The sequence below is a fragment of the Falco naumanni genome, chromosome 11 (genome assembly GCF_017639655.2).
Source record: "Falco naumanni isolate bFalNau1 chromosome 11, bFalNau1.pat, whole genome shotgun sequence".
Classification (NCBI taxonomy): Eukaryota; Metazoa; Chordata; class Aves; order Falconiformes; family Falconidae; genus Falco; species Falco naumanni.
The window spans coordinates 6,511,154-6,526,468 of record NC_054064.1 but is presented as its reverse complement, the minus strand read 5'-3'; the positions used below and the strand labels follow the sequence as shown (position 1 = coordinate 6,526,468).

Sequence of the window (15,315 nt, the reverse complement as noted above, 5' to 3'; positions counted from 1 at the left end):
TACTATGGAAAACATCTGTAACTAAACAAGATTTAAAACATTGTTTTCCAACATTTCACCTTTTTTTTTTAACTATGCATTTGCAGGTAGAAAGGCAGTATTTTTAAAGGGTCAGACAAATACACCAAAGCATACAGATTTCTCTGTACAGCAGTAAGTGTCAGAAGACCTTAACTGCAAGGGTCAGAGAACCACTGACATCTTAAAAAAAAAAATAATCTGTCACCAGGTTAGCTTAGAACTTTTATAACCAGCAAGAAAATATTTCAAGCCTGCCTTTATGTTTCAAAAACCTTAGCAGATAGGTAAAAAGCATCTGAAAACTAAAACCCACATTTCAGACCCATATAGAGCGTGTATATACTATATACATGTATACACATGATGGGATAGCTGCAGAATGACATGTTTAATCACATTACATTATGCTTGCCTCCTTTTCTTGCCTCTTTTAATTCAGGCCTAGTTTTAACAGCAACAAACAGGGTAGCATGTGGCAGTACGCCAGACCAGCAATTTTCACACCTGAACGTCAGACAAAATACACTTTGATTCTCCCATTCTAGGCACAAAGAATTACCATCTGAATACTTAAAAATACAGGAAATCAACAGCTGTTAAGATCATGTTGGAACTGATGGATATTTCTGGGAGGGATGTAAGAGGGAAGTAAAAAATGAAGACAGAAGAAGGATCTTTATAAGACTACTTGTCATTAAAATTATTATTGGTTCTCCACAGTGAAGTATTTTTTTCTATTCAAGTGTGAAGCATCTAAAATCCATCCAGTTTTGCAAAACCTGAATATATGGATTTTAGAGGCATCATCCTAGAATCTAACATCAATGATAACATTGCTGCTCATATCGAGCTATGAAGCAACTGCTGAAGTAATATTGTGATGGACACACAGATCACAGCATAAAGATAACTGTTAAGTTAGTAATCTTGAAAAAGTTAATAGCTCAGCTGAATAAAGGAAGTATCAAACTTCAGGAACAAAAAAAATTATAGCTTAATAAGCCTTACTGACCACAAGAGGTCATCTTGAATTTAAGTGTAAGAGCAACTTGTATCTACAAATGTATCAACTATTTTTTCTGGAAAAGGGAAAAACTTGTAAACATTTCCTTAATTTTATGTGACTACTAACATCTTACGATAATAGAGAAAAGCTACATTAAAAAACCAAAACATACCAATTGCTTTAAACAAACTAAAGACATTAAATCACACTACACTAGCTTGGCAACAAAACCGATACATATTAAACACATTTATCTAGTTTTCAGATACACGGGAATATCATTTATTCATAATTATTCCACAAAGCTGAGTCTGTCACAACAACCTAGTTTCTCTTGTCACCTTAACATAATTAAATGCAGCAATATCTCTAGATTTTAGCATGTTCCAAACCCTAATATTTATGTTTGTCTCAGATGTTGGTGATTTATATATAGCTTCTCATAAATGAAAAGCCATCGTTACTGTAACAGTCAAGTATTTAGCTCTGAGACTGCTAGCAGGCATAACAATTTAAGTACTTCCCCAGAAGTCAATCAGTGCATCTATACAACATATGGGAAAGTAATTTCCTAGAAAACTGATACTGTATGTAAAACCTGAAATGTTTGTGAGGTTTAATAAGCATTTTTTTCTGAAGCTAGTGAAGTTATTTGTTGCTATATACAGAGTATCCAGAATCAACTAGATGTTACAGATTCATTACTGAAGTACTGAAATAGTTTCATGAAGGCTTAAAAGATGGTGTTTACTTTGTGTAATTACTGGAGAAGTATATTTGTCATTAGTGTTTCACGCTAGAAATACTTCAACTTACCTAAATAGGGAATACAAGGAGTCATTTTCAAGCTGCTGATATAGTCTCTAAGCCTTTTGTAATTATCTTCTTTACTCATAACATACTCCAGCTTTTCAAAGGTGGCTTTATCCTTTCGACTCAATAACTAGGAGGGAGGAAAAAAAAAAGGCAAAACTAGATGAGCTTAAGTTTGATCATTATGATTTCTTTCTTACCCTTATAAGCACAGATTTCCACCCGCACACACACACCCATTGTTGTTATTGGTTTGGTTTTTAAATAGAACTGCTTCAAAATTACAGCATTTACTCCTTAATGACAAGTACTTGGAGAGTTTACAAAGAAAAGTAGCTATTTTGGCTGGTAAATTTAAACGATCCTTTTAAAAAATTCACCAGCTTTCTGGAGGATTCTCCAGTTTTCTGGAGGATTCTTCTGAAATAATACAAGTTATCAAAAGACTGATTTAGCTAACACACATCGCAATTTCAGGTGCCGTCCAATCTACGTATTTCAAACCAGTAATTTGTTCACTTTTGATTATCGGTAAGTGTGCTGGTTGTAACTGGGATAGAGTTAACTTTCTTCACGACAGCCAGTATGGGCACATTTTGAATTTGTGCTGACAACAGTGTTGTAACACAGGGATGTATTCATCACACCTGAGCAGCCCTTACACAGAGCCAAGGCCTTTTCTGCCTCTCACACCACCCCACCAGCAAGCAGGCTTGGGGTGGGGGGGCACAAGAAGCTGGGATGGGACACAGCTGGGACAGCTGACCCTGACTGCCAAATGGATACTCCATACCATATGACATCGTGCTCAGCATATAGACCTGGGGGAAGGAGGAGGAAGGGGGGACATTCAGAGTGAAGGTGTTTGACTTCCCAAATCACCATGACACGTGATGGATCCCTTCTGTCCTGGGGATGGCTGAACCTGCCTGCCCGTGGGCAGTTGTGAATGAATTCCTGGTTTGCTCTGCCTGTGCACGTGACTTTCACTTTACCTGTTAAACTGTCTTTATCTCAACCCACAAGTTTCCTCACTTCTACCCTTCCAGTCCTCTCCCCATCCCACTGGTGGGGGGAGTAAGCGAGCAGCTGTGTGGTGCCGAGTTGCCAGCTGGGTTTAAATCACAACAGCCCTTTCTTGGCACCCAACATGGTGCTCAAAATGTTTGAGACAATGACAGATTTGACTGGAATGTGCTAGATCCATTTATAGCTGTTATTGCTGTGTAGCTATTAATTGGCAGGCTCCTGCGCTTGCCGTGGGGTTTCCTTGTCTTATTGTAAATTAGAGTCCAGTGCTCATTAGTAGCTGTTTTTTCACTTTTGCTGCTTTCTGTACCACTTATCATCTTACTCTGCTCCGCCTGGGAACATTTTAATAACAGCAATGGCAATGTGCCTGGGCTGGCAGATGGCCAGGGCATCACTGCTGAGGCTGTGCTGCTGCACTGGACGGGCTGGAACTCCAGGGGGAAGGACTGTGACCTGTGGACAAGTCTACACAGCAGCAGGACAAGCCAAAGCATCTGCGTCTGTAGTTATGTCTGTGCTGCAGCACGTATACCTCCGAAGGGATTGTGGCCCAAGGATAAGTCCATGCTGCAGAAGGTACACCTTGAAGGATCTGTGGCTGGGGATAGGTCCGTGTTGCAGCAGATACACCCTGAAGCATCAGTGGCTGGAGGTCAGCATCATGAGGTCACGCTGGAGCACCTCGAAGCATGTGGCCACAGAAAAGCCCACGACAGAGCAGGTACAGGCCTGGAGGGCCTGCAGCCATGGGTAAGGCCATGTTGGAGTAGGTTTACTTCTGAACAGACTGTGGCTCATACATAAGGTTCCACGTGGTGCAGGTACACCCCCCTAAGGGACTGCAGTCTGTGGGTAAGTTCAAGCTGGCACTGGAGCAAGGGGAGGAGTTCACTGCAAGGTTAAACACTATAGTCTGGTCTAAAAGGGACTGGGGTGGAGACTGTAATGGAAATAATTGTTGTAATGTAATAGAAATTAAATTGTTGTAACCTGGGAATTGAATTGCAGGTTACAGGAATTACTACAGCAGAAACCACGTGAACCAGTGGAGGATGAGCCTTACAAGAAGCAGTGCGAGTGCAGCAGTGACCTGACCCGAGCTGGCTTTGGTGTCCAGTAACTCCACACAACACACCACCCTCTCCTGTCCCAAGTGACCACCATAACAGATGTCCAAAGTCATGGACTACACCAACATTCTGTGGACATTTGACAGACATTTTACAGGTATGGTCCCTGTAAAACTAGGGGAGACTAAGACTAGGGGAACGATATTTATGTATTATATCAAAGGACGGGAAGGTGGGTGATGGTTAATAAGGATGTATTGAATAGTGTGGGACCTGAGCATGACGTAAATGGTATGAAATAAGGGGTGGAGAATGGGCAGGTTAATTATCTTCCTAGTAGGTAGTACAAGGCTATGTTTTGGATTTGTGCTGAGAACTGTTAAAAATGCAGAGATGTTTCCGTTACTGCTGAGCAGCGCTCGCACAGTCAAGGCCTTTCCTACTCTTCATACTGTCCCATGGCTGGGATTTAAAGCATGATGTAAGCTAACATTTCTCCATCAGATATACTGAGAAATTTTATACTAATTCAGCTTCACAAAAACCCAAATTGCAAAGTATGCTCTTATTCTTGATTTGAGAGCTATCTCAATAATTTTCCAAAGAGCAAAAAAACACCATTAGAATCTGATAAATATCTTTCAACTACAACTTTAAAAAACAATGAATTCAGATATACACATATCCATGTACTTGAAGGTCTGGAAAAGAATAAGGATGTCATCCATTTTTCCTGACAGCAGGTATTATGGACTTCATTACAGGTTGCACATTTTGTTCTGCCAACTAGCAATTTTACTGACTCTTAATATTACAGGAATATACACTTTGAATACAAAAGTTAAAAGTCACAAACAGTCTTCATTGCCCTTTCCTGCTCCCCACGCCTCTTCCTTTGGTGAAACTAACAGCAACTACACTCTCCTTGCAAGATTAGGGAAGTAAGTTATTTAAAAAAAACCCCTAGATTAACTACTGCTGCAAAACCACCTTAAAGGCTTCATTTCAATTCAGAGTCACAATTTAAAGAATGTTCCCACTGAGCATTCTGGCAGAAGACTCAGTGTCTTCTGTCCCAGTCACAATTATTCCCCTATAAGACATGCAATAATGCAAAAATTACAAGGGCCATATTGCTAAAATTTTGTGCATATTCCCTTTTCTCCTTCAGTTAAAGATCAACCTATGTGAACATGACAGAAGTGTCTCTATTGTAAATGTACTATTGAAATAAGCATTCTTTTTACTTATATTTTTTATAATCTAGTCTTCATTAGGATAGCTAACACACCACCAAACTAAACACTGGCTTTCAGAAGAAAGCAACTTTTCAAAAGTCAATTTTTCCCCAAGACAAACTGATCTCTGACATTTCCAGCAATTAATTGACTTTAGCTTTGGTTCCAATATTCGGATGAGCAGCATCTAATGTTCATTAAAACTGCAGACATCTGCCAATTCCAGGACAAGGAAACAGTAGACAGGCATGACTTCTTTCCAACCACCAGAACACGACATTTATCTTTTGAAGTTTATCTCCTCAAAGATGGTTCCAGTTTAATCAGACAAGATTAGCTTCCCTTTAATAATATTCTAAAATACTCTGCCACCATTTGGTCCCTGGAAGACTTTTATAGTTTCGTAGACTGGAAGGTAAGACAAGACTAACAGATATAGTTAATGGCATAAACTCAGACTTGATGAGATTAATTGTATTTTCCTCAAAACATGCTGATCTGCACAATCTTGTGCAAGTCTGATACACCATTTCAGGATTTTTGAATAACAACGTCTAAACAAGTTGATGCTGTTTGACTTCCCCTTGTGCTCAATGCACAATTTACACCATGCCTCCACTTCCTGCATTAATATAGAAAAGTACAGAGAAGTCAATAACATTAAAAGTGTTTCTGTGAGGGCAAGTAAGGACCCAGCTGTTATTTCTTCAGTTTTAGAGCTGCTACTTTTTCTGAATAATTTTTCTTCCTCTGTCTCTTAGGCTCAAAGGATGCAAAGAACAGTAAAGAGATGTACATATGCAGAGACAATACAAGCTAAGGCTGATGATTGTTTACAGTAGCAGGGAAGGACTCTGCTTCCAGGCTGCTCTTCACTTTGTAATTATAGTGTGCCAGCACTGAAGACAACCCTTCTGGAATACAAGAAAGGAGAGATGAGGTTTTGGGGTGCTAGCGGAGTGGGGCAGGATTCACTCACCTAACTTCAGATGTCTAATGATTATTTGCTTATATTGCCCAGGTGCTTGCTGGTCTTCTAGACCTCCTTTACACTCAATTGAGAGAAGCAGACCATTCTATTCTATTAACATCCTTGGAAAGGTTCATAATTCTTTTCAAGTTTTGAAGTTCAGAGGGCGTGCAGGCAATAAGCGAGACAAATTTCAGACATATTCAGACATACCGTCAGAAGACATGAATTTCATCTTTTTTAGGAACATTAGATTACCAAGCAAATATTTAATGGTTCCTTTCAACTCTAGATTTCAACCATATAAGCTGACTTTTGTTGTTGTTGTTGTTAGGGAGAGAATATACTTGCAGCTATTTTCCTGAATTTCTAAGTTGAGTTGATTGCGGGTTGCTACACACTATCTCAGAAACGGAGAAGAAATCCTTGCTTACTGAAGGTTTTGGCAGGTTACTGCATAACTTAAATGACTTGGTGACTCAAATAATGGCTTGGTGTGCCTCTTCATATGTCTTTTCTTGCTTTTAATATACAGAAAGCCAAAGGCTTAGAATTACTCCAAGAATTTATAAAGCTAAACTTCCAAGAAAAAGACAACTAAATCAGTTTGCAACGCACATGGCTAGGAGCTACCCACAACCTGAATTTGCAAAGGCTTACATAAGATGATGAAAAGCATAAACTTGCTTGGGATTATATGAGAAATTAAACAACTGCAGAAATGTGGGAAAAGCTACTGGACATTTCAGAGGCTGGAAGAGAGGCAAACTTTAAAAACTGATACGTATGTCAACAGCACACGAATAATCCTCCTAAGTTCAAACTAGGACCTCTGGTTGACGAAGAAGGAAAAGAAACTGGGGACTGCCAGTTCTGAATGGCATAATCATGCCAGTTACTAATACGGTTATAGCTGACATTTGTTTCAAGTCACACACACACACAAATCAATTGGCACAGTTATCTAAAACTGTTGAGGCATCAATTCATTGACATGACAAAACCAGAGAAACCGAAGTTCTCCTTGAGATCATTTTGAAGTGTTAACTTCATTAAGATTTTCTTGGAGATAATATTTGTATTTTTGAAAAACCAAATTGAAATTATTTCATTGTGCCCTTCCAAAATGCACCCAGAATTCTAGAAGAGTATCTCAGCAAGAGTGAATTACATTCAATTTTGGGAACATTTATCAACTGAACAGCATTATCCTTCAGTTATCAGACAAACACTTTTTGTAACATGCAAGGATGTGTTGACATGTCTTCAGTGAAAATTTTTAGCTCTTTTCAATGACCTATTTATATGGATCCCTCACACAGGAGAATTTCAGTCACCTGATTATTTCTATCACACTTGAAAACGTCACAGTTCATCTGTTTATACAGCTGGGTAACTACACAATGTATGGCTGAATCAAGCACGGTGTTTTCTCAGCTCTGAGGTAGCAATGAGCAAAATGTCTTCTGATCAAGGACACAACTACAGAAAAATAATACTAGTTACAGTCAAAAGACAGTTGTCAAATAAAAATGTTTCCAAAGAATATCATTTTGTAGCTCTACAAAAGCAGACCTACAAATATACTGTGTAATGCAGTTGTTCCAACTATGAGAAGAATTCTGAAAACTCTTTAGGAAAATTGCCAGATTTAGTTGTCAGTCAGAGAAACTACAAATCTCTTTAAGGAAACTGAATCAAGAGTTTCTGGACATCTGCTCTCCATAGCAAAAAAATTCCAACAGTTTCAACCCCTAAACTATTAAAGTATGACCCACTTTGGCATTCATAATTTTCCAGTAACTAAATACAAAATAGCTTCTGGCCAAATTAGAAGCCTCTGCATTTAGCAGAATCTGCAGGGAACTGTTTTTCAAAGGAAAATATTTCTATGCCAGAATGAAAAAAAAAATTCAACAGGAAACCATAGACTTAAGAGGCACTATTATATATACAGTACAAGACGATTAAAAGTATCTGTAATAATTATTGCATCTTTGAAAACAAGCTACAGAATGTTGTGTTTCCCTAAGAACACATTCAAACCCCTCCATTGTCCTGCCGTTCACTTACCGCCCACGTTTTAGTCAGCCTGAAGATTGGAGCACTCTGTAGGCCTGACACAACTGCCATAAGAGCATGCAGATTATTCAGTTCGTACAGTTTCTGAGGACAAAAAAGTATATACAATAAGAATAAACAACATTCCAAATGCAGTGAATTATGAATACAGAGTAAGTAACAACCTAAAAACAAAGAAATCTGGCATGTTCTGGAGTTCATTACAGTGAACTGCTGTGCACCCACACCACTTTTATGGGGCCTCCTAATTTTTCATTACTGCATCTGCACAGTTTTGGATTAGACTATACTAACTGTTTCATAGTCCACAGGAGCCTTAAAATTTTTTTTAAAAAAATCTATATAGGCATACATCTTGGGACGTATATCAGGAGTTGCAGAAATTTTCTAACATTCAAACCCAACAAATTCCTTTCATAGCATTCAAGAGAATTTTAAAACGTAACATGCCAAAAAGGATAACCCAGTTGTGAATGATGTAATCGTGGCAGTACTTAATACTGTAAATTCATTTGGTACCGCAGATTTAGCAGCTACCAAGGCTGCACCAAAGCACCCAAAAAATATTGTTGCAGGATGAAATCAAGCAGGTATATTTCAAAAGTCATGTACCTGAAGTATTTTTCTGACTGAAAGACAATTTTTGGGGTACGACAAAACTAAAACTAGCCAGTGGAAAGGAACAATGAAATCAACGCTGAACACAGAAAATACCAGGGTAAAAGAATTTTCTTTAAAACTCTCTACAAAATACTGAGTGTAAGTGCATTTCTTGGAATTTCCCTTCCCCCATTTTTCCTTTTCCTCTTTCTCCAAAACCACCAGTCTGCCTTGGCTAATTAATTAAGTACTACTATCACAAAAGCTTAAAAATGGTCCAAAAGAAAATGCTGTTCCTTAAGCCCTTCTGCAATATCAATTATTCTGATAGCTATGAGCACCCAGAGATCTGAGTGAATGAACTACATTTGGGGATTTTTGGTGGAGTGAGCACAAACTGAGGTTTTACCACCAACAAAAAGACTTTGATAAAGAGAAACGGATACTCAATCACAGTATTGCAAATACTGGATAACCCATTTGGAAAATGCACCAAGGTAGGTTAGGATTTCAGCTAGAAATTATATAATAGAAAGAACCCTTGCTATTCAAGAAATGGTGGAAGTCTTTTTTTCTTCCTGGAAACTCAGCTTACCCAAATTCCCTTGATTAGGAGGCCTTTCGTGGGATTACAGGACAAAAAAAGCTGGACTAGCTTGATTCTGAATAAATGTTGATTATCAGAGGATACCTTATATTCAGAAGGCTAAAAGCAACACTGCAAGGATGGCTTTCTGGCTAATCATTTTGCAGCAGGGCAAATTATCCTCTCTCCACTTAACGCACTGGCAGAAAACTATCGGTATTTTACAGAACATGAGGACCGAAGTCCTCATAGGTATTACTCAGAAATGTCACATTTAATGCTGCTTGCTTACTGTCAGGTCACCCTAGTAGCAACCTCAGTCCGGGTGCCCAAATCCCTAATGATTCCAGGATGTCTAGTGACAAACACGAGTCTGTCCACACCTACTGAAGGAGCATTTCCCTCTCCTAATCCTCTTTTGGGAGGATTCTTTGGTAACTGTGTGTAAGGACAGCCAGTGTTTTGTGGGGTGAGGTGTGCAGGTGGCTATTTGTCTCATACTACAGTCCTACTACTCTTCCAAATAGTACTGCTGGTGTTGCTCCCTCCACTTACACAATAACCCTTTTTGCCCCAGACACACATCCCCAAACAACGTAATGAAGTTCCCTGTTGCAAAGGATAGTGTAGCTGATTAAAAATTAAAAAAGGGCTTTCCTAGCTGCTGCCAGCATTGAAACAGAAGTCATAACCAATCAGGATAGTCTGGGAACTTCAGGGGAATGCAACCCCTAAATCAAATTAGTTCATGCATAAAGCAATATAATATGAGATGTCATTAAAGGACTGCTAGCTATACAATAGAGAGTTGTCAGCACAAAGAATTCACTGTATTCACTGTGAATTTAAACCTTCTCTGAAGAAAGGATAATTACTGTGACCTCTGGCACCAAGCTGCTTTCTTAATAGTTTTGATGTAAACAGAAAATCCTTCAAATGGGACTCAGTGCAGTAACTTCATGTTAGTAGCTATACGTAAGCAAATCCAAGATAACAGATACAGTAAGTGAATGAACAGATATAAGAAACACGCCATCTATAGTTTCTTGCTTTTTGTAATTGTGATTTTTATAACTCATGGTAAGCAAAGCTCAACTAATTATTAGACAACATAACTGTCTCAAAACCAGTAGCATTTCAGCAGACACTACTGTCTGCAGTCCACTGATGAAATCAGGCACGTTCAGAGCGCTGTGCCCAAGGCAGAGCCTACAACACCCAGTGCTGGCAAGTTCCATCCAAGTACTAACCAAACCTGACCCCACTTACTTCCAGGGTCAGTCCTGCACTATGACCACACAGGTGAACCTCCCCCCCTTCTGTGGAGGAACACGGATAATGAGGCATATTTTTGTATGTTTGTATTTCAAACAAAAAAAGAACTGATTTTTTAAAAATACATGAGATGAAGAGACATTAACTCACCAGGTATCATAGAATCACAGAATCAATATCAAAGGATATTTAAAAGAGACCTTAAACAGTTTATGACCACAGCATGATTATTGAGCAAAAACTGTGGAATTTTACAGAACTAGCTTGCTTAGCCCAAAATTAGTCAAATCCCATAGAAGTAAACCACTACTTCATTAGAAATGTGCCTATCAGGGCAAAGAATGCATCTGCAAATACCAAGGTAATTGACAAAAATTTTTTTTTTTTGCAGGTAACCTGAAGTGGTCACAGAAGTTAGGGGTAGTAATAGCCAGCTGCCATCTGACAGCAAAAACTTGAAAAACATCCCTCTCTTCACACCACAATGAAGAAGTTTCATGGTATTTGAAGGGCCAGGACTCTGGTTCATCTACACGTAAGAAAAGGGTCAGCAAATCTTGACTGACAAATGTCAACCCTTAAGGCTTTAAAAAAGGTATCACAGGATGAGAGCTCTAAACTCTTTTCTGAAGTCAAGTATATTTTTGGAACAGTATTTATTAAGTTGATATTATTGATGTCGCAATTGGAATAGGAGATAACAGACCCTTTCCTTTCAATAGTAAAAGCAAACAATTCCTGTTCTGACTGATGCCGTTTGAACAGATTCTACACACAGCGGGTTTTTTTGGTTTAACCAACATTAGAAAACACATCCGGTAAACTACGTATCTAATAAATAGCATTTAAAATAAGGCATCTTTGCATTTCCTTAGTTAAGCTCTTTTTTTTTTTTTTTTTAAACAAAGGCTTCCATTTCAGGATTTTGGTCTGTCACTATTTCTGACAACTTTGTTACATGCAGAAGCCAAACAGCTATTCATGTAAACAGATACAACCACAGCTAAATCAGGTATCAGATAAATATTTACCCATGTGTATTTTTGAACTGACCAACTTAAGTGTAAGAACTTTCATCACTGTGAATCCCACAACCCACCCACCCCAAAATCCAAATTCTTACCTTTGCAGTTTTAATATAGTGGCTCAAAACCTCAGCTCTTATTTTTAAAGTTTGTGCATGTAGAATCTCTCTAACAACCCAGAAGCTTACCTAAAAAGAAAAAAAAAACTTTTAAAAATAGAACTTTGACGTTTTATTTTTAATATTATTTCATGAGTAATACATTAGAAGTCACACAGCATTCAATTCCATCTAAGTTGAATACATACTAGAAGATGCAAATGCTTATACTACAAAATCCCAACCAATGCAACCCAAATACTAATAAAAAGCTTTCTTCAAAGTGTTTTTGTTCTGGTAGCCTGCTCATTCTTATCCAAGATACCTTCTACTATCACATGGTCAAGCAAGTGCTTAAATCAAATTAATAAACCCAACTTATATTTAGAACTGAACCTTTTATCTTGTCACTCTCTCCAACTTCCCAATGTCATAACTGGTAGCCATGCACTCCAGTATTTTGTTGGAAAGCACATGTTCTGATGCCTGCTTTTCTCAGAGTGTGGGTGGCTAGAACTTGTCTTTATAAAATCTGTCACATCAGTTAGTTGTGCAGAGCGCCATTGGGATCTGTTTTTCTAATAAGGAAAATCCTTCTGCCACCAGCACATGTCAAAACCCCCTCAGTTATCTACAATCTATGCAAACAGACTCATTTTCAGGCTAAGAGATTGAGGGTGAGATCTCAGACACAAAGCAAATGGCCAAACTCTCAAACTTCAAACAGTGTTCTCTCGAGAAAATACAATCATGAAGAAATTTTATTAAGAGCGTGTACAAAATGAAGGAATATAAACAGTAAAACTGAGTTACATCCTTTGTGTTTGCTTTTCCACATCTTCAACTCATCTGAGAGTTGAATAGTACAGCTTTGAACAGCTTCAACTACAGTTCACTGATATTTCCAAATTCTCAACACCACTTTAAAAAAAAAAAAAAGATAAAGCGCTATCACCTGAACAGAAGTGGAACATAAAGTAGGATGTCTCTGCTACAACCTGAAGTTTATAGTTTGTACTCTTATTGCTGGCTAAGTCAATTACCTCTTAATATACAGCACGCTACCACACTCATTTGTGAAGTTTTATAGGACTAACTTCATCGCTGTATAAAAATCAGTGCTATATTCAGAGCGGTATGAAGAATGGTTGCTGCATTTCATAGTTCCACAAATGCCTCATAAAAATTATACTTTGAAAATTATTTGTTAACACGTCTAAATTCTAATCTTTTCTCTCCTCTGCTCCCCCCACACATACTGTCCTCATATACTTCAGCACAAAGAAGAATGATAGAAAATAAATAAATATAATAAAACAGTAGCAAAAAATCAGCAAATGGTAACAATTACTGTAGCTTTTATTCATGGATTGACTAGAAGTCAGGAAAAAATGAATGATCAGCAAGATACAGCATGACAGGTATTTACAAAACTACTGAAAAACAGTGTTATGAAGAAACATAAACATACATAAACATCTTTCAACCAGTCATGCTGCTTTGATTTTTAAGAGTGATGCTAAACTACTTGTAAACTAACACTGTGTACATATTCAGGTTCCTGCCTAAAATTTTAATTTAAAAAATGAAATATCCTGTTTATCCTCTTTCACTTTGTACTGTATTAGAGCTCTTTATACAGAACAGCACAAGAATATCCACACCTCCAAAATTATTACATTTTCAGTGAAGTTACAATGATCTGATGAGAACTGGGATGTCAAAATACAACAGCTCTTTAGAACTAGAAAATGGAAGAATTATAAAAAACATTTCAAAACCCATGAACGTCTTGCATAACAACTGCTTTCCTTCGGTTTGTTTGTCTAAGGCTGTATTAGCCAGCAAAGAATTAGCCAAGAAGCTCAGCTTTCTTTTCCTTTCTTTTTTCTTTCTTCTTTCTTTTCTGTTTTTTTTTTAAAGCAAAGTACCTGCAGAGAAACGATTACTTTGACAAATACAAAAAACGGTGCTGTGCAAACAGCATTACTACAAAATACGTAAGTACTAAATACTGAAGTATTTCACAGTACTTCAAAAAATTGTCAAAAAAGTTAAATCTCAGTTTGATGTTCTGCTGTAGTTACAGTTTGAGAAAACCAACTTTTCCCTTGATTGATGAATGAGTTTCTAAGCAGATGCTTTCCCTTGGAAGATCAGGGGAATTTAAGTTTTTAACATAGATTTTCGTATTGTAAGGAATCAGGCTGAGACAACACACTACACTATGCCTTAAAAATCCCAGATCTCTTCGGTCTCAAGCTGACAGAGCATCAATGTAACGGGAGACTGCCTGCAACAGGCCAGACTATGAAATGCTTACTCAAAATACAGAGCAATGCTCAATCATTTTCATAAGGGTAAAAAACCAGTTTACTACATTGGCCCTGACTTCTATGAAAGTTCATTAGTATCACAGTGTCATAAGCACTGTGCCACACAAGTACTCCGGTTTACTCAAGGAGGCCTGGTTTCCATCCCAGTCCCAACCAGCCCCAGCTCCAACACTTCCAAGTTCTTGCAGGAAAAACAAACCAGAAAAAAATGCAAAACTTTCTTCAAAGTTGAGGGCCATCCAGTTTCTTCCGTGACAAGAGTCAGCAGAAGATGAAGAATTAAACACATTTAATCATTTCCACTCCATCCTCCACTCCTCTTTGATGCGTTTTTACTGGCATTGACATTGGGTTTTGCCCAGTCTCATCTATCCACTGGTATCTTTAGACAGCACCATAATCTAATGCATTCCAAATATTGAAAATTAAACAATTTAAATAAACCCGTTTGTTTCAATAGGCCACTTTCTTATTTTAACCAGACTCATTCTTCATGTAAGTCACACATAATTTGTTCCACACATATTTTGTGGTTATTTTGCTTCAAATCCTTTCTCACTGCATTTAAATGTTACTACTTCTCACACTCTCCTGCCAATATTAATCATATGACCCCACAGCCTTTAGGCATCAATGGCTTTGATACCAGTACAAGACAGCATTTAACCCTTAACATCTATTTGTGTATTTATATTCTTACCTATTAAGGTTAAAAAACATGCTTAACTTTTGAACATATCTTTCCTTGAATCACACTTCAAGCTTTTTAAATTATCCCATGTTTGCCTTTTCTGAAATACTATTTTTGTTATATAGGTGCTTCTAAGTTCAGAGTTGCTGGTTCCAAAACCAATTATGCTTTCTGTGCTAATTAGTAGATAGGCAAATTTGAGCATTTCTCTTTAAAAGAGTTTCTGGATTGTTTTTCCAAGTATCTGTTAAAAACATTCTGATATGCTACACAAAAAGCATGTAATGTAAAACAGACAGTGTTGACCTTGTATCGTTACAGCTAAGGTAGAATCCCTGTCTTTGTTTTGTTCAGTTTCCAAAGGAAGCACACTAACCTCTTCCCTTCTTCAAGCACTGCAGCAGCAGGGAGGTGGTGGAATCACCATCCCTGGGAGCACTTCAAAAACGTGCAGATGTGGTGCTCAGGGACA

General features: G+C 37.9%; 1 protein-coding gene across 7 annotated transcripts in view; it reads right to left on the bottom strand.

The window, feature by feature from the left end:
* The window catches only part of RALGPS2 (Ral GEF with PH domain and SH3 binding motif 2), a 135,872-nt gene that overhangs the window by 65,349 nt on the left and 55,208 nt on the right, over window positions 1-15,315 (bottom strand). For all 7 annotated transcript variants that reach the window (XM_040609964.1, XM_040609961.1, XM_040609960.1 and 4 more), the window contains 3 exons: window positions 11,817-11,906; window positions 8,224-8,316; window positions 1,844-1,970 (listed from right to left, as the gene is read on the bottom strand). In XM_040609964.1, the coding sequence (XP_040465898.1) occupies window positions 1,844-1,970; window positions 8,224-8,316; window positions 11,817-11,906 (310 nt within the window). The remainder of the gene's footprint in view (window positions 1-1,843; window positions 1,971-8,223; window positions 8,317-11,816; window positions 11,907-15,315) is intronic.